The sequence below is a fragment of the Zootoca vivipara genome, chromosome 1 (assembly GCF_963506605.1).
Source record: "Zootoca vivipara chromosome 1, rZooViv1.1, whole genome shotgun sequence".
Lineage (NCBI taxonomy): Eukaryota > Metazoa > Chordata > Lepidosauria > Squamata > Lacertidae > Zootoca > Zootoca vivipara.
Genome location: NC_083276.1, coordinates 93,007,297 through 93,033,783, shown reverse-complemented (window position 1 = coordinate 93,033,783; position 26,487 = coordinate 93,007,297). Strand labels below are relative to the sequence as shown.

At 42.3% G+C, this 26,487-nt stretch overlaps 1 protein-coding gene across 1 annotated transcript; it reads right to left on the bottom strand.

The window, feature by feature from the left end:
* Positions 1-10: 10 nt before the first annotated feature.
* LOC118082881 (protein mono-ADP-ribosyltransferase PARP14) lies at positions 11-24,503 on the bottom strand. Its single transcript, XM_035110752.2, has 18 exons — positions 24,234-24,503; positions 22,202-22,341; positions 21,120-21,153; positions 20,728-20,925; positions 19,283-19,552; positions 17,988-18,224; positions 14,288-16,554; positions 13,427-13,657; positions 12,622-12,843; positions 10,723-10,804; positions 8,776-8,925; positions 7,912-7,974; positions 6,637-6,804; positions 5,256-5,477; positions 4,582-5,157; positions 2,555-2,700; positions 2,042-2,216; positions 11-588 (listed from the first exon to the last, which is right to left on the bottom strand). The coding sequence occupies exons 1-18, from the start codon at positions 24,427-24,429 to the stop codon at positions 299-301; spliced, it is 5,667 nt and encodes a 1,888-aa protein (XP_034966643.2). The 5' UTR covers positions 24,430-24,503; the 3' UTR covers positions 11-298.
* Between the last annotated feature and the right edge of the window lie 1,984 nt (positions 24,504-26,487).

Sequence of the window (26,487 nt, the reverse complement as noted above, 5' to 3'; positions counted from 1 at the left end):
TCTTACCTTCCTTGACTCTGCTCCTTAGCCATGCTATTCTCCTCCTAAACTTATTTATACCTTTCCTAATCAATTGTCCATTGTTTATCCCAGTTTCAAACACGCTGGGCAACCTGAAAAGGTTCGACCCTTCCAAACTTTCCACTTCAAGAATTAAAACTAAAAAAAAATTTTTACTCGGCAAGTAAAATCAACATTTTATTTCGTAATTGATGTACAGGTAAATATAGTATCAGTATGCTACTACATAACAAGAGGCACTTCTTTTCATCCGGGTAAGTGCAAGATAGAGGATAGTTTACTTCTTAAAAGTGATGAGATATTCTGGATACGCCTGGATGTCATTGAAAATGACAAACAAGGAAGGGTTAGAAACATTATCAGTCACACTGTCAAAGAGAACAGTGGGATCGGCCGCATTTTTGGGTTTGGGGACAACTATTTTTTGCTCTCCAGGGCAATATTCTCCGGTGAGTACTCGAGCAAGGTACATGTACTTTTTCCCATCAGCTTCTGGTTTTGAGTAAGTATCAGAGGCAGAATACTGGGCATTTACAGCAAAATAGGTTCCATTTCCATATGCTGCAGCTGTAAAGATAAATGAAAAGTTTAAAGCAGCCAGTAATTGTGAAGTACCATTATCCTTTCACTCTTGAAAGGCCCCAGCAACACACACATCAGTAACAACAGTTTAACAGACACTTACAGTATCTGGGGATGTTTCCTTTTCCTATTAGCAGACTACAAGAAGTCATTGCAGTGATGCTGCTAACAAGAGGGGTTTTTTAGATGGCAGGTCTGCCTAAGGGTGTGCTTTACTCATTCCAAGGTTCAACCTTGTCTATTTCCTGTGCTTTCTTTCTGTTTACACTAGCAACACAACTTTCCTTCATTGCCTCCCCGCACCCCACACCAATTAGAAAAAACTTGCTTCTCACCAGAGCAAAGGAAAGGGATACACAAAACTCTCCAGTGTGGCTTCTCGCCTGGATCCCAAGATGCTCTTGCAAAACTAAGCTCTGCCATGTGAGCAGAGTTCGGATCATGCACCTTGGGAGCAAAGCCATCAATTGTGCTTGATATTTACCCATCTAAGGGAAGTGGGGCAGGGTGGGACGGCTTTTTCCTGCCTTTCTGCAAGGCACTATTTCTGCAGAGGCTCGGAAAGAAGGCAGAGGAACCATCTCCTCCTTGTTTCTAAGCTGTCCTGGTACTGCATAGAGCTCTGTTGAAAAGGAAAGGCTTTTTACCTTGCTTTTGCAGAAGGAGCAAGCAGCTCAGATCCTTAAAAAGCAGAAAGTTACCCAAAAGTTACCCTTGCACTATTTGGGGATGACTGAATTCTTAGAAAAGAAAATCTAATGTAAAAAAGGAGTAAATCTACTTCCAATGCAGCCTCCACTTGCCTTGGGAACACTATTACACTTACTCTTGTCAGGCAATAAAGGCTCAGCCAAAATTTCTGAGCCTCTGAGAATGAGAAGAGTCCTTCCTAATCAATGAATAGCAATAACCAGTTTGCAGCCAAATTTGTAATGAACTGTATACAAAAAAGAGTTTCAAGCAGCTGCAGTTTTTCTTTTCAGCCATAAACTGTAACAAGTGAAAGGGAATACTTCTACATTTTCTCCTATTTTATAATAGAGACACAATCAGACACACTGCAGCGGGGTGGGGTACAATTTGTCCTTTTTACAATACTGCAAGATGAGCATTTTTACTTTATAATGTCAATGTCATTTTATTCTTTTGATGCCATACTTTAGTGTTTGCATATATATTTTTACAATTGTAAGTTGCATTGAAGCACTTTTAGTAAATGACGAATAATAAAATTAAATAAAAATAATCACAGATGGGGAAGGTACAAAAATTGAGTATTGTAAATGCTGAAATGACAGTATATGAATCTGCAGACACTGATGCACAACAATAACTCTCTTTTTAACCCCATACATAGAAACATGAGAGAATAATGTGTTTGGCACATGAAAAGTCGCTAGCCATTCATACAAAAGCCACACTTTGATAATCAACTAACCATGCAATCCTGCATAACTTCGATTAAAACCGGAATCATTTATGCGCTTTATTGATGTAAAAGCTGTTCCATGAAAAAGGAGCTTCTCATTATTTGTATGGCCATTTTTGTCATCTATCTCCTTCTTTTTTATTTGGTACTGCTGCCACTTGTAGGGATTTTGGATCCTCTCGATCTACAAGTAAAAAGACAGACCAACCAGTATCATCACTGGGAATAAATTTTTTTAAATCACTTGAACAAAGGAACAGATTTGGACCCTTAGGGTGAATCAACCTAATACTAGCTACTGCTTTCCAGTAGCATAAGTGCTAAATGGTCATAGGCAGGAATGCTTCTGAATAGCAGCTTCTAGAAACCGCAAGAGGAGAGAATGCTCTTGTGTTTAGGTCTATCATGAATGTGTGTGTGTTTTTTTAAAATGTCTAGAGGGGCCCTTGGTATAAGCTGTACACTATGGAAGGAGGGACCCCACAGAAAAAACAAACAAGACTTTGGAAATAATGTTTTTACCTTTTCAATAGTAAATACGCTGCAAGTCTGGAGAAACATCTTCTTGACAGTTTGATATTCCTCAGTTTCTGGTTTTAGCTCCACTATTTTGAGTTGCACTTGCCCCATGTCTTCCCACTGTTCCGGAAGGTCCACTGCCAGATTACCTGTGTAATTAACATGGTGCTGTTACAGTGGTACCTCTGGTTTACTGGAGGTCTGTTCTTAACCTGAAACTGTTCTTAACCTGAGGTACCACTTTAGCTAATGGGGCCTCCCACTGCCGCCACCACATGATTTCTGTTCTTATCCTGAAGCAAAGTTCTTAACCCGAGGTACTATTTCTGGGTTAGCGGAGTCTGTAACCTGAAGTGTCTGTAACCCAAGGTACCACTGTAGTACCATGACTAAGGACATACAAGCCTATTTCAGGACACTTTTCAGTTACGGTATGAACTTTCAGTTTGAGGTTTCAAGCTAGTATTTTGAGTGGCATTGCCATCTGTTGTCATTTTCAATTGGTGAGTCATTATCAAGGTTTGTGCACCTGTTCCAGCTAGGCAAAATCACTTGAGGAGAACACAAGAACAGGGTTGGGAAGGAGATTGGCCTAGGTAGATTCCTAAGGGCAAGACAGACAGGCCTGAAAGCCCACATCTGGCCCCTTTAGGAGAGACGGCTATGAATGATATGGGAGAAGACCAACTCTTGGGCAGCTGACTTAAGAGCAGTGGGGTCTGACTGAACAAGTTAGCTATCTGCTCTATGCAGGCCTCAGCCAAAATACATTTTTCAGCCATTACCTCAGTTTCTAAATAAGAAGGAGAAAAAGACCCACGCAGCACCAGGGTGGATAAAAATCAATGATTTTTTTTAAAAAAATAAAAAAATCGGATTTTTTTTATTTAAACTGATTTTTTTGATTTAAATTGGATTTTTTTTAAATAAAATGCTTTTTGAGGAAAATATACTACCATCCAAACGTTGTTCCATCATGAAATAAAGATTAGTTTTTTAATTATGTAGAATAAGGTTGTATATGTTTAATTTTGGGGGTAAATAAATTCCATTAATCCATTCACAATGTCATGCTCTTCCAGAGGTTTTTGTAAGATTATTGGGCGGTTTCTCTGCCTCACAGATGCTTGGTTTACTTTTGCAGTTCTCAAAACTGAATTTGACTCAACAGAGATCACATGCCTCTTCTTCACAGCAAAAATGTTATAACATGAACAGAGTTGAGAAAAAGACCTTAATCCTATTGTTCTACAAACCTATGAATACAGAAACAACCCCTTCAGTGCTAAGTTTCAAGAAGTTCAGTGAATAGAATAGAAACAATATTTTTCTGATTGTTTGGAGTGGACAGTATTTAAGTTTTTCATGTGTAGGCTGGGCTGACAGTCTAAGTTTCTTAAAATATATATATTTTGTTTTTGTTTAGCCAAATTAGTTAACAAACATGGATGTTTGTTTAAGCAAATAACATATGCTGTAATGTTATTGTTTCAGTTGAATAAATCTATTTAAATTGTTATTAAGGTAATGATTATTTTTCTCCTTCCTAAGTACAACAGTAAAGTTGTCCAAATATGAATGATTAACCTATTAAACTGGGGATAAAAAACTAATATGAAAAGTTGTTATTCTAAAAATCTTCATCTACCTGCATATTAAAGTTATACCAGCAAGAATTAGTCTTTATGTAGAAAACTATGATTTAAATCAAGCCTTACTGACTAGTGATTTAAATCGTGATTTAAATCAGTTTGATTTAAATCAAATCCACCCTGATGCCATCTGTGAAACCGTACTTCATAAATTGCAATGCGGTTACACAGCAGGCAACTTTTAATATAAGCAAATGTCCAGGAAGGTTGCCGGCAGAAAGCAAGTTGGGGTTGGATCTGGACTCAAGGCATATCACCTTCAGAGCTTTACGAGGCAGAAATGTTGGATATGCACAAGTGTGTGTGTGTGTGTGTGTGCGAGAGACAGAGAATACAAGGGACAGAACTGATCGATTTGTTCATGCCTTAGAAGCTTACCTTTTGATACACGGCGAAGGGAAATGCTTCTCCCCTGGTTATCCACTGCACACTGTTTACTTGGGTCCACTTTGTAGCGTTTGTTCCTTATGGTTATTTCAACGTGGTGTGCTGCAGATTCCAAGTGCATATTTGTCAGGCTATCAAAGGCTTTGTATTTCCCATTGTCTTCATACTGCCACTCTACAAAGTTGCTGAGAATATTTGCCTTTGACTGCTCCTCCATACTTTGGACCATGCTTTTAATTGTTGAGCTGGCCATCAAGACATCTTTGGTTATGCCAACAATGTGGAAGGAAGGAGAAGAATCTTTATACTCTGCCCTAATAGCAACATGCAGCTGCTGCTGAAGAGCTCTCAGTTTTTCATATTCACTTTCTCCAAAGTCTGAGAGCCATTTATCTGAGACAACAGTTTCATACTGGCCCTTTAAAATCAGATCCTTAATCCAAGATTTTGCCTCTTCAACATTCTTCCGGCTATCACCACAGATCTGAAAAATGGTTGGCTCTACTGTTTTCTCCAAAAGTGTTGTAGGTTTAGCTCCCTCAGTGGATTTTCCGATGCCCAAGAAATCTGCAACAGAACATCAATTCAGGGACAGGTTATTCTTTTAACTACTTAATGCATCTGCAGTCAAGAAGTTCTACACATATAGAAGCCGTCTTGCTTACCTCTTATTCTAGACAAAATGGAGTCTGATGAGGATTTGTCACCATGCTTGCTAGGTGCAGCTTCTTTTCTTTGCATACTTGCACAAAAATGAATTAGAAGATGTGGCTGGAAAATTATTATTTTAATAATCTTCACCTGTGGAGAAGGTGTTCGACTTATGAAGTCTAGTATAGCATCTATCATATCATCGGCCACTGCAGCTGGGTCACGTTTTGCTTCACCTGCAATAATAATAAAAATTCTGGACTAACAACGGAACAAATCAACTATCCTAATGAACCAATATCAACGGAAGAGATAACTATTGGCATACAACAAGCAAAAATAGGAGAATCGCCAGGACCTGATAGACTCACATCTACCTATTATAAAAAAACTAGTATCTTGAAGCCCGTTAAAATAACGGGTGCTAGAACAGTGAGCTAAGGAAGGAAGGAAGGAGGGAGGGAGGGAGGGAGGGAGGGAGGGAAGGAGGGAGCAGGAGGGAGAGAGGAAGGAAAGAAGGGAGAGAAAGAAGAGTAGGAAAGAAGGAAGGGAATAAAGAAGGAAAGAAAAAGAAAGAGGGATAAAAAAAATTCCTTCCAGTAGCACCTTAGAGACCAACCAAGTCTGTCATTGGTATGAGCTTTCGTGTGCATGCACACTTCTTCAGTACTTGGAAGAAACTTCCAAGAACTTCTTCAGAACTTCAGAACTTCTTCATAACTTGGAAGAAGGCATTCATTAACACTAAGTTCCAAATCTGAGAAAGTGATACAGAACCCCAAAAACTTTAGGCCCATCTTACTATTAAACAATGATTATAAACTTATTTCGTCTATTTTGGCAATAAGAATGAAAGAAACTCTGAAAACACACACATGAAGACCAAACAGGCTTCTTACTGGACAGACAGATGAGGAATAATATAAGGAACATTATAAACATAATCAAACTCTTAGAAAAAAGAAATGATAAAGAAGCAGCGCTTATATTTTTAGACACAGAAAAAGCCTTTGTACAATACTGTATTACCCAAACACACATACACATAATGCACACACCTCTATTCTCAACCCAGCAGGAAAGAACCATTATCACAAGTTCAAAATAATATCCCAGCCAACCAAAAACACTCAAGGAGGGTGTAGGGCAGGGCTGATGAGGAGTGGAGAAGCAGTGTTAATGATCTTAACCTTCCTCGTGTTTCTTATTTAGTACAGTGGTGCCATATAGGACTATTTTGTAAACCACTTAGTAGTTTTGTTACAACTGAGTGGTGTCTACATTTTGCTGAATAAAGAATAAAAATCCTGAGCCACCACCATTAGCACCACTGGAAGTTCAATTATGCCACCCACTTACTGCTGCACCATTGTTTTCCCTCAAGGCAATACGGACCTGTCCCAATTGCAGGAAAGGCAATAGAGGAAAATTGCCTTTGTTCACATTCCATGAGAGCTTTGGAGACTTGTGCCTTGGTATCTTCTTGAGCCACAAGGTGGATTACATTTTTACACCTCAGGTTTCCTGCTTGCGTGCATATGAGATTGTTATGAGGCTGGGTGGCTGAAAAGAAATAAGAGAGGGGGAGAGTGATATGTGGAACAAACAAGGCAGCCTCTGCTCAGGAGGAATATATGCCTTCCACCTTAGAAGCCTTTGCATACAATTGTTGCATGCACGGAGCTCCCATATCCTTCCACAATTTTGTTCCAGAGACATCCTGTTCTTCCAGTCCTGAAGTAGCAATATTTCATTTCTAGGACAGATGCTGTTTTGCCCTCAACAACATTCACACCAGGGAGGGTGTTAGAAACAACCCAAGTACCCAATTTTCTGTGCTGCTTCCCATGCCCTCTAGGCAAGTGGGGCCTCCCCTCACTGCCTGCACTTTATACCACTGATAAACTGACAAGCAATGCAGCTCTGTTTAAGAGGGAGACATTTATGTCCCCAGCTATGCAAGAACCATTCTGTGAAGCTGTTTAGCCCACTGAGGACCGAAGAGGCTATAGCAGGGCTGCACATTTAGCCCCACCCACAAGACCGTGACAATTCTCCTGGTCCCTCACAGAATGAGGAGGAATCTCTGCAGCAGGCAGTCTCCACAGATGCAAAAGTTCCCTGCGCAACTGAGAATCCCTTAGGGACAAAAAGGAGCACACACTTAAGTTTGCCTGTGTGAAGCAGGAAGCAGAGCCCACTGACTACTTGGAGAAATTACTGGCTACCAAGACCAGCCAAAGTTTATGGGACCATTGAACAACAGCCCATTCAGAAGGAAGATGACAAGGCTCCCACATACAGATGGCTAACATTTTACTTTACCTTCTGCAGCTAAATGGCATGGGACACTTCATAACCATGTGGATGATCAACATGCAATTTCCTGCCAAATCACTGACACTACTTCTGTACTGGCTGTATACAGTTAAGATCCAATAACTTGTTAAGGATCAATTAAGGAGCAGGGAAGTGCAAAGTAGCAAATGAGCAACAGTCACTCTGTTATCTTCAGGCATAAACAGCATTTAACATGTTTCACTGGCCTGCAACTACTCATGCATTGAAGATCAAGAAAGTTGTTGGCATTCACTACGGACCACCAGTGTTGGGCAGCAGTGGGGAGGGGAACCAAACCCACCCCTGCTTATGTAAAAAGTAGATTTGTACCTAGTTGAGCACACTCCTGTTCCATCCCTGGTCCAGCTCCTTCCAGAATTGCTTTGGAAACACCTTAAATAAAAATTACATTTCTCTGAGAAAATAAGATTACCAGTAAAGATTATCATTCCACATACAGCAAAGGATACATGCACATATAGCCTTAACTAAGTTCCTATGAATGTAGCATGCCTGCATAACTGAATTCGGTATAAAAGGAACATTCCCATGATAGATAACAATCAGGTGCTTGGTGAAGAACTGGAAGCGAAGTCAAGGCTCTGCTTTGTTGTCCAGCTCTCTACTGCTCATATAGAGACAAGCATTTTATTACACATCTGCATCTGATGCTTTGTAAAATCCCTATCACTTGGGCAGAATGATACTGAAGACCAAGCTATAATGGGGTAGGAAAGCTCAGGAAATCCCAGGGCAATTTTTCCACCTCTATAGGATCCCTGAGAACAGAATGGCTGAGGTTTTCTATTGATGTCAAAGCATACACACAGTTGCTTCTTTTTGTGTACAGCACACAGCTGTGTGTGGAGCATGGGGTGTGTGTGGAATATGATTTCTCAAGCACAGGTATGTTAATTACAACCCCCCGACCTCCAATATTGCAGTGGAAGGCAGCAATGATTTAATAGTTCTGTAGAAAGTGTACCACATGCCTCTGCTACTGGTAGCTATGGGACTTTATTCCGCAACTAGAACAAACATCATTCCTTTCAACTGAATTTGACACATAGCTACGAACAAGACCTTCGCTTATCAATACTGGAATGGTGAGGTTGGAGGGCGTACACTCAGGCATATATACCAATTACAGACAGACTGGTTCCGGGGAATGACCTCATAGGTTTTGTAACATACCAACTTTAAGATTAAATGTGGTATTGGTTACGTTCACTATAGCATCTGTGGTTTCTTGGGTGATATCTCCACATTCCACCTGCAACATAACTGAGCCAATCTGCATTTTATGAACTTCAGACTTCGGCGATGAAATACTCCCAAAGGAAGCTGTAAAGGGGGAAAGAGAGAGATACGTGTCTATGTATTTGGCTCCCCTTCTCCTAAGCATTTAGCTGTAGGATATTTACTTATCCACCCAATGCTTTTCAGGAGATGACTCTTTGTCCTCAATTCATCGTTTTAATAAAGCTTTCACCCCAGTCAGAACGTTGAATTGAATAAAAGCAGCACAGGCTGAATCCAATTTGGTCCCCGCTAGAGACTGGAGCTTTTCAAAAGTAGGTAATGCAGTGCCCTCCAAGTGTGGTTGAACTACAAAACCCACCATCCCAATGCCCATGCTGGCTGGAGCTGCAACAACATCTGGAGGGCACCACATTGCCATCCCTGGTCATGAATGAGCAACATCAAGCCTCAGGCACATGCAGGCCCATTTTTCCCTTCTCTGCCCCCAGTACAGTGGTACCTTGGTTCTCAAATGCCTTGGTTCTCAAACGCCTTGGCTCCCAAACACCGAAAACCCAGAAGTAAGTGTTCTGGCTTTCAAACATTTTTCAGAAGCCAAACGTCCGATGCAGTTGTCAGCAATTGTTTCCGGGGCACCTGCACCAATCAGAAGCTGCGCCTTGGTTTTCAAACATTTTGGAAGTCAAACAGACTTCTGGAATGGATTAAGTTTGGCGCTTCTGTTTTTGCTATTTATTTTGCGTTTTTGTTTTTGAGGCTTTTTCAGTTAATTTGTTTTTGTGACTGTCTAGAACCCAGTTCAGCTACTGATTGATTGTGTGACTGTGGAAATAGATAAAAGCCCCCCATCCAAACAATTACTATCATCAGTGCAGGTAAGAAAAAAAATTCATTTAAATTTTTATCATTTACAATACTGTATTATTTATTTTATAGCACAGTACATTGGTTATTGCTTTCACTTTATGGATCAATGGTCTCATTAGATAGTAAAATTCATGTTAAATTTCTGTTTGGGGGATTGTTTTTAAAAGTCTGGAACGGATTAATCTGTTTTGCATTACTTTCTATGGGAAAACGCACCTTGGTTTTGGAATGCTTTGGTTTTGGAACGAACTTCTGGAACGGGTTAAGTTTGAGAACCAAGGTACCACTGAACAGTGAAGGAAGAGGAGGTTGAAAGCATCCAGTCCCTGAGTTAAATAAAATCTCCCCCCCCCCTTTGCTAGAATCCACACTGGGGAAAAGATGGAGTTTTCCCAGTCCCGGGCATAAAATTGTTAGTTTGAAACAGAAGGTGGCTTCTCACAAGTCATGCCATAGAAGAGAAAAGCGGAGGGGTGGGTACCTAGCAAGATCTAGACTCACTGCTACTTGAGTTTCCTTCACACTGCTTATTGGGACTAACTTCACTGCTAGAGTCATGGCCAGGATTCCAAAGAGCTGCTTTAGGTTCAGACAAGATGCTTGTAGTAGCCCAGTGGAACCTGTGAGCTTTTCCTGTTCTAAGGGCTATCCCACAACATATCACAAAAGTACTTTTTGATTGTCCCATTTCAAAATGCAGTTTGTCACAAGGCACACAGGACTCTTGTTTAAAGAAAAATATGCACATACATTTGGCGTCACAGAACTAGCTCTGCTGCTATTTGGATACTGGCCTATGTAGAGAGACTAAATATATACTGGCTCATCTTCTCCCTTATTTTACATGAAAACCTTGATCTTCAAAATGTTTTCTGCAGCTTTCCTCAGTTCTTCCAGCTTTTCTTCCTCATTAGGAGATTCCAGAATTCCCAATATTTCTGGGTCAAGCTCCAAACGTTTTGCTTTTTGTTTTTGCAGGGCCTGGTGGGATTTTCTGAAAACAAGATTTACCTTGACCTAGCTGTTGGGAGCTGTCAGGTACTATATTTGTTTGGCTGGGATTCAGCCTGTTGTTTAATTCATCTGTAAATGCCTAGAGGGGAAAAATCCACAATAAAAACAGGTTAAAACTTCAGGCAGGCTTTTGGGGTTTTGGTTACAGGTAGGTAGCCGTGTTGGTCTGGGTCGAAGTAAAATAAAAAAATTCCTTCAGTAGCACCTTAAAGACCAACTAAGTTTTTATTTTGGTATGAGCTTTCATGTGCATGCACACTTCTTCAGATACAGTGAAATAGAAGTCCCCAGGCACTTATGTGGAGAAGGGGTGGGGAGGGGTGGGGATGGGGAGGGGAGGGGGGATCACTCAGAAGGGTGGTGGAAGTGGGTGATTGACTGACTGATAGCTGTTGATGACCGAAAACGACTGCAAATGGTTTTGCATGAAAAAGCAAGGGTTGAGATGGCACCACCCTTCTGAGTGATCCCCCCTCCCCTCCCCATCCCCACCCCTCCCCACCCCTTCTCTACATAAGTGCCTGGGGACTTCTATTTCACTGTATCTGAAGAAGTGTGCATGCACACGAAAGCTCATACCAAAATAAAAACTTAGTTGGTCTTTAAGGTGCTACTGAAGGAATTTTTTTATTTTGGGGTTTTGTTATAATAAACACATTATCAGGAAAAGAGACAAGAAGGATGCCATGTTTTATTTCTTCTGGAACATCACTGCCTTTGCAGTCATTCTGTTGAAATTATGAAGCCATGTTTACATTTTAACTGTTTAGATGAGAGGTTTGAAAGAGCATCGGCACTGCCTCTAAAGTTTAAGTCTCTTTCATAAAGATGGGTAGGACTCGGTGTGTGTGTTTAATGCATTCTTGTCTGCATGACTAGCAGAACCAAAATTGGGAAACCTGCTAGGATTAATTTGCACCAGTGAGCCAGAGGTTCCTTTCCAGTGATTTATGGCGCAAAAGAACCAGCTTTTGTAATGCAGAAAATCTGCTTGCAAATACTACTCAAGCAAGATCCATTTTTGACAATACACAAGACGTGGGCTGCATTCTTTTGTAGCATCTAACACTAAGCAGAGGGGATCAAATGGCCCAGATAATCAAGTTGCATAGCTTCAGTGCCCATTTGTTTCACTTCCCAACCAATCCAGCACTGAGAAATGACTGACTGACATCAAATTTGACAGCTGCCTCTGCCAACCTGGTGTTGTCTAGATGTTCTGAACTAAAGCTCCAATCAGTTGTGGTCCAAAATATCTGAAGGGCACCAGTTGACAAAGGCTATCCTGCAGTTTGAGTGAAATTCTCCTTCCCTCCATTTTCCTAGGACAAGAGTAGCTCATGTGCTGTTCTTCAGATGTTATTGGACTACAACTCTCATCATCCCTAACCATTGGTCATGAGGGCTGGGGCTGATGGCAGTTGGAGTCCAACAACAACATGAGGACACTGCATTGGTTACCCCCGTCTAAGGAGAAGAAGCCACAAAACACACATTTGGTGGGCAGGGGGTCACATTTCTATGTGGCACTTGAGTATTTGTGATCTAGCTTTTATCACCTAGTTGAGAAAAGTAGAACAGGTTGGATGATGTTAGAGAATATTATCAAACTGGAAGAGGATTTTTTTATTGCACTGATGCAGTAATTTCATTGATGCAGATTGTCCCAGCCAGCTTTTCTGCCTCACTGTCCGTGTGCTAATGTACAATATGGGAGCAAGATAACACATTGACCATACAATAAGGAGAAACTTTATATTTTGAGGGACATGCTAGATCTGATTTTGGGGGGCGGGGGAGAGAGACTGCTCTTGAAACACTTAGGATCTTCTAAAGCTATCTTTAATACCGAATAGCTGTCTTTAACAAAAGGGATGCTGCAAAAGAGATAGTTACCTTGATGGTACCTGTATCACTCGGATGCAGAACAAAATGAACTTCTTTAAGAGAGCGGGGATTCACTTTCTGGCTGAATTTGAACACCTCATCGAACATTGCTTTAGCAACAAACTGCTTGGGAAATTGTAAGTTACCCGTCCCAATGGCTGGGATCGCGATGGAATTCAGAGCAAGCTGCTCAGTGGTTTCCAGACATTCTTCAACAATGTCTCCCAGGATCTGGAGGCCAGAAAAGGAAACATTTTAGAACCTGCAGTTTAAGCGTTTCTTGATAGGTGGCATCTTCTAGATATCTGCAATTAAATGGTTCCCAAGACAAATCAAATTAGTTGTACAAATGCAAGCTCTTTCCAAGACAGCCAGCACAGCTGGATTAATCCAGATAAAAGGAAATGCGTGTGAGTTGAATGGGTCGATGCTGAACTTCCCCAATCCAGCAAGATGAAAAACATCTAAAATCTGGATGGGCTGGCTGAAGGCCCAACTGAAATTGGAGCATAACACATCTCTGGTCAGTTTTTCTGAACACCTGACTAGTGGAAGCTGGTCCATTGAGGGAAATGGGGGCAGTGCCCTCCAACCTCAGTCTGCTTGCAGGCAGCTCCCCACCTGCCTGCCTGCTCCCTCACAAGCAAGCCCTCATCCGCCTTAGTGCTGCCTTTGTAGAACCCAGCAGGGAGGAGGGTGGGCTCAGCCTGCCATTGGCTCCAGCTCCACTTTCTGTTGGCTTGCCCACATTCTGCCCCAGCATTCCCAATGGAAACCAGCCACCACTGCATTGGACGCTAGTATAAAGCCATACCTTAGATTTTTTACCCTGATTCCAAGAAGGCAAATGGGCATGCAGCACATGTAAGCAACCCAGAGCATAGCCATTTGTTTTCAACACACATCCCTCTTTGATGTCCTTTCCTTGGCCTTCTTTGGTTAATTGCTCCTGGAGTTCCACTCCTGCTCGGGCAAGCAGAGCCTTGGCAAGTGGGCCTTTGTCCAGCTGCAGGTCTCTGGAAACGCTGTTGACAATTACATTCGCCTAAAAAAGAAAAAGAAAAGGGAGAAAGACAAGCCAGGAATAGCACATGATGGCAGGGGACACCAGCCCAGCCCTTGTTGCCAATGCCACCACAGCGACCCCACCGCAGTAAAGTGGGGTCCCGCTTATCTGCTTGCCCATCCGTGCAGATGAAAAACTTGCAACCCTCCAGATGTTCTTGGACTTCCAACACAGAGGGGAAATGTTAGAATCTGCAAAAGAGTTCTACCAACTTTAAATATAATTAAGAACTAACACACTCAAAATCAAGAAGTTGCAAAAGCCATTAACTATTGTAGGGGGTGGGAAAGAAGACATTTGTGGGGGTGGGAAAGAAGACATCTGTAATTTTACTCTGTGGCACCTAGGCCAATAATGGTGTAAGAAAGCTTCAATTCGTACATATTGCAGCACAGACACAATACTACTGTGCAGGTCCCCAAGAACAGAAGAGTACTTTCCAGCTTCACAATTCTTTGATTCTATGATTCTATAATCTCCTTTGTTTTTTCACCTTTGTGCTTTTCTAACTAACTGCACTGAAGCAGTTTTTATTTTTATTGCATTGACCATTTAGTCCACTCTCTACACTATTTAAAAAAGGAGTTTGAAAAAACTGCAGCAACTTACTGTGGAGTCTTCAATTCCCTTTTTCTGTAGTATTATTTTCACACCTTCAGCCGTAGTTACTTCTTGAGGTTCTCTCCTACTCTTTGTAGTGTGGCTGTTAGTTTGGGAGGTTAAGGAAGGCTTAGATGGGAGCAATCTGTCTTTGAATATTTCATTCAAGGCTTCTGACAGTGCCCGAACAGTATTCTCGTTAAAGTCCACAAGGAGTATCTCTTTTAGGCAGCCACTCCCACGGGATTCTTCCAAGTGCTCCTTAATGGATGTTACAATGGTATGGGCACAATCTTTCAGTGGGAATCCGAAAATCCCAGAGCTTATGGCAGGGATGGCTATGGAGCGATGGTTATATGTTTCTGCCAGGTTTAAGCTTCGCTTCACGGCTTCCTTTAACTGCTGGGTACATTTCTCTTTTTCTGAAATGTTCCACCTCGGCCCAACTGCATGTATCAATTCTTTACATGGCAGGTTCCAAGCGCGTGTTCTAACTGCACGGCCAGGCTTCAAACATCCATGCTTCCTGACTAGGTCATCACACTCACTTTGCAGTTGCGGGCCGGCCGCTTTTAACAGCGCATCTGCAAGGCCACCAATGTGCTTCAGGTCTTCATTGGATGCATTGACCACAACGTCAACCGAGTAACGGGTCAAGTCACCCTTATGAACAGCTACTACGATGCCATCTTTTAGCTTAACTTCACAGCTTGGCAGTCTCTTTTCTTCAGGTCTATTCACATCTCTGCCCTCCTCTTCACTTTCTTCTGAGCTTTCCTGAATCCTGATCAAACAGTTAAATTGTTGTCTGGCACCATTAACATATAAATGTTCTTGTTCCTTGAAGAATTCTTTGGCTCCTGGTTTATCTATTACCATTTCAGTACAATACAGAGAGGACAGGGTGTTTTGCAAGAGCTCAAGTCCCTTCAGGACTTCTACCCGTGGTCCTTCCAGGGAAATCAGCCTACGATTTGCCTGCGTGCCAAAACGGATTGTTATGCCTTGCCGCTCCAAGTTAAGCCAACTATTGCGCTTCTCCTCTTTCACATACATTGTAACTGCTGTAGATTTAGTCCTGATGGTTTTTTGTATTTTTGTGTTTCTGTCGACAAAATCAAAGATCTTCTGATAGGCACTGCCTACATCTTCGAAATAGCCTGCAATCACTATTTGATCCTCCATCTCCTGAATTCTGATGGTTTCACTTGAACAATTATTCAGTTGTACAATCTTGCACAAACTGTTGATCAGTTCTTTCCACTCTCTCTTTCCGAGAATCGAGTTGTCCTCCAGTTCAACACATTTGCAGGTCAACTTCATCTTCATTTCTTCCTCAGCCCTTTGAAGGTCCTGGCGAGCTGACCCAATCAGTAGAACTGCCTCCCCCTCAAGCTCATAGAATGCATTGATCTTTTTGGACCAAAATAAGAGTTGCGATAGATGTTCATTATCTACATGCTGCATAAAAAGAACAATGTAAGGATGAACATCAACATATCGTTGGTCCATGCGGGATATCCTTTCGAAGATGTCGCTTTTTATTTTAAAAACTTCAGCAGCTACACCATGCAGAGTTATAAGCCCTTTGGAAGCATCATATGCAATCTTTAGATCTGGGTACTCCATGTGAATACTATCATGTAGTCCAGCATTGTTTAAAATAGTGTATTTTCCAGAAACAACAGGAACAGTTTCCTGTATTGTTTGCTTCTCTCTTTCAATCTTTTTAGCAGCTTTTTCAATGAGCACCTGCATTTCTTCCTCCAAGCACCTGACAGCTTGTGGTGCCCCAACCAAGACAACTACCCCCTTTGCAATATCGGGCAAGATCCAAATGTCATCTTTTACTATGTTGTTTCTTATGGCTTCCCAGACCTCAGCATTCAATACACACTTGGCAACCTTCTGCTTGGACAGGAACTGTGTCAAATGGGTAGAAACATTTTCTTGCCAGGTCTTGACCAGGAAGCTTTTCTGCTTAGATAAGGCAAGAGAAGGCCGCAGGGCAATTTCTGGGTGTGAACAGCGCCTAGCAGGCCACTCAACCTCACAATAGCAACCTGCCATTGCATGGCTGATTTCCTGAAGTCCCTGTGGATTCTGCTGTAAAAACTGCCAGTGGTAGGGATCTATAGGCAGTCCAATTGGGTCCGGCATCCTAATTTGTGGTCTCTCTTTCCCGTAGAGAGCTGCTCCCAAAGAGGCATAGTATGGATGAACAAGAACTGGCACGCTGTTAAAAGAATGCTTCCGCTTCAAGATGGTAGTTACATCTTTAAAAAAAGAGAAAGATGGGACAAAACTTCCATAAATGTCAAGTCCGGATTAGCGTGCAACTCCCTCTATGCAACCCAACACTTACTGCTCTGCACTGCATAGTCCCCTCCACACTACATTAGACTTGGATACAGTTCATTATTATAATCTAATCATCACCCCACATGGCCAGAGGGTTTCTCTTCCCTCCTTCAGATGCCAAGACTGCTCAGGATCACTTCCAGTTGCCTTCCTTGTGGCCATTTCACTATCTGGAAGAGTTCCTGATTTCTGTCAGAAGGGTCAAATATCCACCTGCTTGTTCCTTCAGCCACACCTAGCTGTGTCAGTACACCATTCCAGCCTGCTTTCCTTCACCAGCCCTGCCAACACCCTCATCACTATTGCTTTCAAATTTCCTACCTTCTCTCAAACTAAAACTGGTGCAGTTTCCAAAGCAGAGGGTTGTATTTTGTTTTGTGCCCCCGCTTTGCAATCAAAACAACTGACTACACTCAAGACTAAACTCAAGGGATGAGCTGTGTTTCTCCTAATACATCAGTTCCACAAACTAATACAGTATAGCCTAGGATAAATTATTACAATGCAAACCTAGGCATGTTTACTCAGAAGTGTTCAATAGGGCTTAGTGGCTTTCACATGGACAGGCCACCTTGGCAACTCTGGCTGTTTTCCTATATTATATTCAGCAGAGACCTAGAGCAGCCTCTCAAACCTCATTGCAAAAGAGGTTGGAGAAATGAGACCGTGGCTTGTTTGCTCATGAGAGAAAATTCATGAAACAAACCATGGCTTAGTGAGATGTATGACCACAGCCAATGTTAGCTTTGCAAACTTTTCTCTTCTAAGAATTACAAAAACAACAGAAAGACCCACAAATATGAAAATATACTGTACCTTCAATGTACTCAAGTATTTATTTGTTCATTGACATTATTAATAGGCTGTTATATACAAGACAGCTGCTCAGTTAAGAGACTAATTCTGCCACTGATGAACATGAGCAATTTGTTGAACATACTCTTCCCAAGATTTTAAGATTACTGGGTCATATGTGAAAATGACATTCATGAAAACAGATCCGTAACCAGTTGTTCCATGGTGTGTTGTTAATTGTCCCATTTATATTAATGTTTATTTACTTTTTCATAAGCTTCTTAAATACATTACAAGTATATTTTCATATTTGTTGGTTTTTTCTGATGTTTGTATTTTGGTACTGTACTTGGGGACTCTTGCTGCATATTGTACTTCATTCTCCTCCCAAAAGTCAGAATGCTAGTCAAGTTGATGTTTTCTTGTTCTTCCTACCTTCTCTGCCTACAAGCCACCTGATTACCACCAAAATACATTGATCATAATGATTATTACCCTGCTTTTTGCAATAATCCAGGATTATGAGCCCACCTTATCTAATAGTACAAATTACCTTTGCTATCCTGAAAAGTAACCACGGCTGAATTCTCTTCCTGAAGGTAGGCGACATCTGACACTAGTCCACCTCCATGCTTCTTGCTTTCAAAATAGACACTGATGAAGTCCCTAGAGATGCCGGGAGGGATGTCTTCTACCAGAATGCTTTTCGTCACCTCCAGAGAACGTGCAGAAATGTGTACTTGCTTAGCCCTATGGTACTGATTGAAGTCTTTGATAAATTGGTCTATTTCTAAAAGAGAATTTAAATAAATAGCAGTAAGCAACACAATTAACTATGTGTATTGAGTATTCACCAAGCTGCCCTAAGGTGCAGTCACTCACATCTTCTATCTTTTCCCATTATTTCTCTCCACCGCACAGGGTTTCACCTTGTCTTCCCTATCTCCTCTTCTTGTATCTCATTCCAGTTCCAAATTCACGTCCCCAAGAACCATTCTGATTAGACTCATTATATCTTCCTTCAATTACCCTTCTGTTCATACGACCAGGATGACTGTAGCAATAGAACCTTTCCCTCCTCTGCTGCCTTTGTGATGGCAAAATTAATGCAATCCAAAAGAAAGACCATGTGTCTTCTTGCTATACCCAGTATGGCACAACTCTTGTCAAACAGACAGGACAATCCAGAGTTGCCAAGCAAACACATGCATTCAGAAGTATCACACCAGGAGCTGCAACGTTCAACCAATGCATTGGGGAGTTCAAGGGTGGGGAACATTTGGCCCTTCAGATGTTGCTCAGCCCCAGCAAGCATGTACAACAGCCAGGGATGATGGGAATTGTAGTTCAGCAACATCTGCAGGGCTAAAAGCTTGGCAGGCCTGGACTAAACACAAATTTTAAAGATTTTAAACAGACAAAAAGGTGCACTGGTGCATTAGGCGGTGGTAGATAAATTTTAGGACATTATTTTTAATACAGGCATTTCTGAACATGGCAGGTGGCAAGCACTGTCTCAGGAGGGAACGAAACAAAGGTTTCAGACATTTGCTCAGTTTTAGAAGCACCATCACTTCAGCTAGGGATGGGGAACCTGTGGCCCTCCAGATATTACTGGACTGCAGCTCCCATCATCCCTGGCTGGGGCTGAAGGGACTTAAAGAGACCAGCTACATCTAGAGGTCCACCTGTGCCCTATTCCTAAGTTAAACACTATGGGGCAAGTTGCAACAAGGTCAACACTGAGTAGAAACCCATTTTCCTTTCCTTTTCCATTTGCCTGGCTCATTTAAAAGGGGGGCGAGGAGGAGACCTTATTTAGTACGTTTTATCCGTTCTCTCTCTTACCTATAGGCTTGATGAAACTGAGTACAGCAGCACTGAGCTCTGGCAAAATTTCCACAGTGAAATCCTTGTCAGATTCTGATAAGCCACTGGTGTTCTCTACCAACAGAACTAGCATGCATTCGTCTACGGCCTCTTGCAAATCGTTCTGAACAACAGCGAGAGAAGCCGACATTTGTGGCGCAGCTTGGGCAGCCTCCTGCTGGGGCTGTCTGACTTGAAGTGCAGTTTTATTTACTACATGGCTCTCTCTTTTCAAAACTTCCTGAGCATCTAGTTGGAAAGAAGCACAAAGAATAACAACAATCTCATAATCCAGATACCTGAACATAACATCACCCACAATAAAAACCTTATTATTCTGGACAGTGTTGGCGTATTCTACATGTGTACACATTCCCTGCCTCCTCACACCATGCTCCTTCAACTCAAGATCCCATTTCAAGCTTCTGGCCCAGCATGTGGAGAAAATGTTTAAGGTGGTTATTGTATTTTCACACCCTCTCATCACCAAGGCTCATGGTAGGGGATAGTTTAAAATGGAGAATAAATACTTGCTTAATTTATTCATTATTCATACTAGTAGCCTGTTGAGCCCAGGACAGGTTACATAAAATATTAATGTTGTTGTTCATTACTATTATAATTTATTACCAGCCCTTCCATCTAAGGTCTCAAGGCATGGCACAACAACTGAAACACAACATTAAAAACAACTTAAAATAAAGTGAGTCCTACAAATATACATCTCAAGTGTCAAAAGGCCAGGGTAAAAAAGTGAGTATTCAGTATTTGCCAGAATGGTGGTGCCAGATACACCTCTGTGGGGAGTTCAACAACTTAGGGGCCACCACCAAGAATGCCCTCTCCAAAGCCACCACTGCTGGTGTTAAATTCTGAGGGTGGCAGAACAACCAGGAAGGTTCCCTTTGTCAAATTTAGCACCCAATAGGATCTGTAGGGAAGGAGGAAGTCTTTCAGGTATTTGAGGACCAAGTCTTTCAGTGCTTTAAACACTAACACCTTGAATTGAACCCAGAAATGAACTGGCAACCAGGGTAGCTGTTCTAAAACAAGGGTTATGAGATCTAAATGGAATTCCAGCCAGTAACGTGGCTGCTGTGTTTTCACAGAATTGTAGAGTTGGACGGGATCCAGAGGGTCATCTAGTCCCAGCAATGCAGGACCAATTGAAGTTTCCAAGCAGTCTTCAAGGACAGCCCCACATAAAGCACACTGCAGGGGCGAGCAGGACCAGAGGCAAAAGCCAGCAGGGGAGTAGAGGCAATTTATTCCTTTGTTCCATAGGCTACGTTCCAGCCAACGAAAAATGGCCTGGGGAAAGGAAGTGATCTGGGAAAAGTCCAAGCCCAAGGGCAACGTTTGGCTCATGGGTCTGAGGTTCCCCACTCGTTGTAATATATGTAACAAGCCCTGTCTAAAGATACCTTCTTTGTTTGCAAAGGTGATGATGAATTGTTCTCCATCTTTAATGCAGGACTTAATGGGGCCCCCGCCAGAATGCTTCTTACTTTCGAAGTACATCTCTACAGTCTCCAGCTCAACTTCGTTCCCCACAGGCGTCACTACCACTTCATTGAATTCTTCCTGGGTCACCAACTTTTCTGGCACATCTTTTGGAAGTTCTGGAATTGAAAGACAACATTTCCTACACTGACTACAAACCAGCCAAACCCATCCCAATTTTTTTATAAAAAATAATTCTCCAAATAGCAGAATTTGAATATTCTTTCGCAGAAAGAAGCATACTTACAAGGCTTGTATAAAAGCAAAAAGTATCTCATTGTTGCTTCCCAGGATATTTTTTAAAGTAACTTACCCAGATCTTTGGGTTCTTCAGCTATAACAGGTTTCTGAAAGCAAGACAAAAGGCATCAGAAAGCAGACCCTCTGCCCAGAGGCACAGACTAAAAAAAACGAGTTCACACAATGAAATATTCCTCCATATGGTCTGTCCTACTTACCTAGCCAAGAAACCCATGTGTGTTGAAAACACAGAATTTCAGCCTTAGTCATGTGCTCTGCACACCTGCCTGTGGACATGTCTCACTGAATAGTGGGGTTTACTTTTGAATAAGTATGGATATGATTTAAAGCCGCTGTTTTAATGTCCCACACTTCAAGGGACCCTTTCCATACCAATTGCTGTTGAGGTATCCCAGACTACCAGCCACAGATCCCTTAATGCTGCTGCAAAAGGATTTCGGGACACATTCTAGGGCCTAGAGTTTACACAGGGCATTTGCAAGGCCTGCTGAGCCTCACTATCACCCCAACCAACCGATAATGCACCCAACGCATCCCTAAAAACCAAAGGAGGAGAGTAGTGGGAACACAAGCTACCTTTCAGGAAACTTTTCTGCTACTCCTGATATTCATGGAACTCTTGATAAGCTTCCAGGGAATCCTGGAGTTCTCAGGGACAGAGTTTGAACATCACATTACTTGGGGACCCTCAACAAATGCATCCCCCTTCTTAGTCATGGTCTCCATCACTGTGTCACGTTTCAGCCTCTGTAGCTACTGGAATTGCTTCTGCATGGAAGATGCAATATACAGTGGTACCTCTACCTACGAATTTAATGCGTTCCAAACGCACATTTGTAAGTAGAAAAAAATTGTAAGTCGAATCCCATAGGAATGCATTCGTAAGTCGAAGCAACCCTATCTAAAATTCGTAAGTAGAAAAAAAATCCTATCTAAACCGCATCCAAGATGGCGGACGGAGCTCCATTCGTAAGTAGAAACATTCGTAAGTAGAGTTATTCGTAAGTAGAGGTACCACTGTACACTGTATTCCCCAAGTGCAAATTCACTCCTAAGGCGACCAGAATGCAGAGTGGCAAAATAGATTTTTGGCTATGCAAATAGTTCCAGAGTAAAACTGCATGTAACATTTACCTGACTTGGATTTGCTTCTTTCCGAGGCTCATCGTCAGCTGCTGCTGCTGCCTCTGGAGGCAAGGAGACGGTCAGCTTCAATTTCTTTTTTTCAGGCACAGCAAGTTCATGGTTATTCATGTTAAGGACTCTTTGCCTCACTAAAACGAAAAACAAGAAAGCCATCATTATATCAAAGTAACCTTAGCTTGTAGCCTTAGGATACCATCACAAACCTGCCTCGTACCATCAGACCAATGGTCCACCTAATCCACACATAAAACAAAGTCAAACTGTGAGCAAGCAATTACATGGGCATTCAAGAGGGAAAATGGCAGGTGATTTGCTTCTTCCCCAATCCAGCAAGCCATGGATTGCATCAGGATTACATCCAAACCCAGGCTCATGGGTCTCCTTCAGACAAACCATGAGTCATAAGCCACAGAACAAGCATTGATTACAGCTCATGATTTACCTGGAGCGAGGCAACAGGAGTCTGGGTTCAGACACAATGCTAAGCCAAAATACCCACACTCTTACTTGTTCACACTTAACCATGATTTAGCTTGTCTGAGAACCACGCCTCTGACTGGTAGAGGCTTTCTGATGGGAATCTTTATCAGTCCTACACCTCTATTAGCAGAAATAAGTAATATAGGGGGAATGGGAGGTACATAATCCTGATACATGCTGTTCAATGGCACATCTTGGAAATCTGAGTATTTTAAACTGGGGAAAGGAGGTTTAGATGCATTTACTTGCCTTAACCCAAAGCCACAAACTCCATGCAACTCAAATAAATAAGACGAGTTACACTGCTGTGTAGACACAGCTTTGTTGTTCTTGTTGTTTAGTCGTGTCCGACTCTTCGTGACCCCATGGACCATAGCACGCCAGACATAGCTACAGCTATGCTATTCTTTTTCTCAATTCAGATTGAAGCTGGTTTGGGAAGAAATGCATCCAAATGATGCTGAGGTAAATCAACAGTTGAGGTAATTGTACTGTGGTAATTTAACTTTTGTAGTAGAGTTGTAATTTTTTCCTGATTTTACTGCTTTATCTTTTGTAAACCACTTTGAAGGTGTGTGTTTTTTTACAATCAAGCAGTGTACAGGTTATGAAATAAATAAATAAATATAAAATGTAGCATTTCGTAAGAAACAGGACAGTGGCTGCACCTCTTCCCAAACTAGTGGAGGGAAACCTCAGGATGCAGAGTAAATGGGAGGCTGTAAAGAGCCTTATATTGTTAGCAAAATGAGGGGCTGCACCCCCTCACTATGAAATACTACATTTTACATTTATTTCAGGTTTAAGTAGTGAACACTGCTAGCCACAAGCAAAGAACTAGCATGTAAGAGGGTCCCGAGTTTAGAAACCAGAAATGAAACTGAACATTTATGGATTTCTGGAAAAGAAAGCTGAGAAGCAATCACAAATAGAATATGCAAGCAAACAAAAAATTCATCTTCTCTTTCGAGGCAAACCTATAGATGTCTACGCAGAAGGCCCATTAAGAACAATGGAAATTGCTCCCCTGTAAGCATGTATAAGCTTACTCTACCATGTACTGGTATCTGTTTGCCTCCTGGTTTTTCTTCCTCATACTTATTTTTATTTTATTTATTTTTTTAAAAAAACTGTGCTTGGCGTTGCTGCTATTCACTCCGTTCCCGCTGCAAGGCCACCGTTTCTGCAACTGGAAGGGTTTCTTCTAAAACTCGGCGACTTGTATACAGTATTAACTAAAACAAAGTCGAAGAATATTAATCTTTCGCAGTCAGTCGTCAAAACACCTTTTAAGGTGAACCATCCTCAATCAGCGGGCGCAGGCAGTGGACGCGTCCAAGTAACAGAACGCCATGTGTTGTATTTGTTACACAAAACCCTTCCACTGAGGCTTACTTCTGAGTAGACACATAGTACACAGCGCCCACAAAGTACCGTCCCACCATGGGAATTGATTCCTTTCCTTCCCCCAATAAATATATTGAATTCCTCCCCTATATTGTCAACAAGTCGGGAACCAAACAAGCTCCCCCCAACACACCTTTTTCCTCTGCGAAATACACCACTACCCGCTCCTCCTTGCCGGCTTCCACATGGATCTTGCACTCTCCTCCTCCTGATCTCTTCGAACTCTGGAAGTAGAGCAAAAGCTTGTTCTTCAGACTTTTGGAAACCTGGCAGCCCCAATTCGCTTCCACCAAGACCGGGAAAACGTAGACCTCCTCCGGCTCAGCCATCTTGGGAAATGGCTGAGCTTAAAAATAGTTTCTCGCTCAAATGCAAGAAGAGAGAACAGCAGACTCGTTTTACTTTCGATTTTCCTTCCCACTAAAACCCCTCCCTTCCGTTTTAAGCCTTCCCATTTGGCTCTGAGCAGAGACAGCTCAGCTTTAGTAGAAGCTGTTTCTCCTGTCTCGGCTGACTTCTGAAAAGTCTTAAGGGAGAGGGGGCATCTGAACGTGTGCAGAGCGCACATACTAAATAACGTCGTAAAGGATCTACAAGGGGGACGCTCCTTTTTCTAGTAGTCTTGAAGAGCTTCGGCACCTTTTATTTTGGAGATTAAGCATTATTTTAATCTACTTTACCGTCTTATCTTCCTTACCTAAACTTTCGAACAGCCTTTCTTTTTATCTGACCAGTCCTTATTAACAGAATAACCGGGGGGGGGGCAACGGGACGGAGCGAAACCGAGACTCATCCATTTCTAAAAAACGCTCAGTGATATCTGCCAATCATGTCTACTTAGAAGTAAGTCCCACGGAAGGCAATGGGACTTGCTCCCGTGTGTGTGTATCTCTAGGATCAGATTATTCATCTGGGAAAATATACAGGGACAATTCAAACTTCATCGACACCCTTGAACTGTTCAGTGGATGCACATCTGCTGTTTTATCTCTGCAGAGCATTAGCTCGCTGGGAGGCCTAATGAGGAAATGAAAATAATTCAGTTTGGAAAGCCCCAGATGGGGTCAGAGATTTCAGAGTAGCCTACTGTTTGTTGTGAGCCCTTCTGAAGAAGAAAGAGGAAAATTAGAAGCAGATCCAAAGCTATTCCTTGGCTAATCTGATGGACCTTTTATTTATCATGTGGTAATGCCTTTTTTAAAAAAAGAAAAACACTTTATTAAGAGCAATTTTTTTTATTTTTACTAAACACTGTGCTGTGTCATTAATAGGTCAAGGGAATACTGTATTTCAGGATTCCAGCCTGAAAGGTCAGGTGAAATAATCTATTCTAGTTGTTCAATGCATGAGTGCAATAATCTTGCCAAATTTTCAATTTTGAACCCAAAGCATCAAAATTGTCATTGGACCTCAGAATTGGGAGGTGGGAGGCAGAAAGGAGGATGCTCCCCCCCCCACACACACAGGGATGAGGAATATGTGCCCCTCCACATCCTGTTGGGAGCCAGCTCCCATCAATCCCAACCAGCAATGAGAACTGGCACCAGACATAGTGATGGCAGAAGGGTTCCCAGTCATAAACACCATCCTTCACAACCCCAACATAAATTAGAGGGGTGTGGGTTGGTGTGGGTGATTTGCAAAAAAAATTTCAGGCATTCTAGCAGCAAACAACACTCCAGTTTAGACAAATTGAGAGGAAAGTCCTGGGATGATATTGGATAAGCTGCCTTCAGGGGATTCCCCCATCCTTCTTGGCTGGAGTCCATTTGTTAATCCTCTCCATCCAGGCCAGCATGGTTTAAAGGTGCCTTGGGTTAGGGCTGGTGCAAAATCCAATCACCTCCAGCGCATGGCAACGGAAAACCAAGCAGCAGAGTACAGTACCCAGACATGTGCAGTAGGCAAAGAAAATCCAGCGGTGTGTCCAACTAAACACACACGCAGGCGGTAAAGTTCATCAGTTTACTGAGGTTCAACAGCTTAATACAGTGGTTTTCAGCCAGGGTGCTGTGGTACCCTGGGGTGCCTTGAATGATGGTTAGGGGTGCCATGGACAACACTGGCCTCTGTCTCTCTTTCCTTCCCTCCATCCTCTGATGTCATATCACATCTCTGCCTCTCAGAAGCTTGTGTGGCTGTTTGTTGCAGCAGCCCTGGCTACAAGCCCAGGCGCTCAGGGGCTGGCCAGGAGGTGCTGGTTGCCAGGAGCTGAGGCAGCCTCAGAGTAAGCAAGCCAGCTAGTCTGCCTGCCCTTGCTATTGGGAATAGACAGACAAGTGGGAGGGCAGGCAGGCAGCCGCTGCATTGGTCTTTCTTGTGCTTGCTGTGTGCAATGCCTGCCTGGGAGCTGAGTGCCAGGTGCTGAAGGGGAGCCTTTCTGCCAT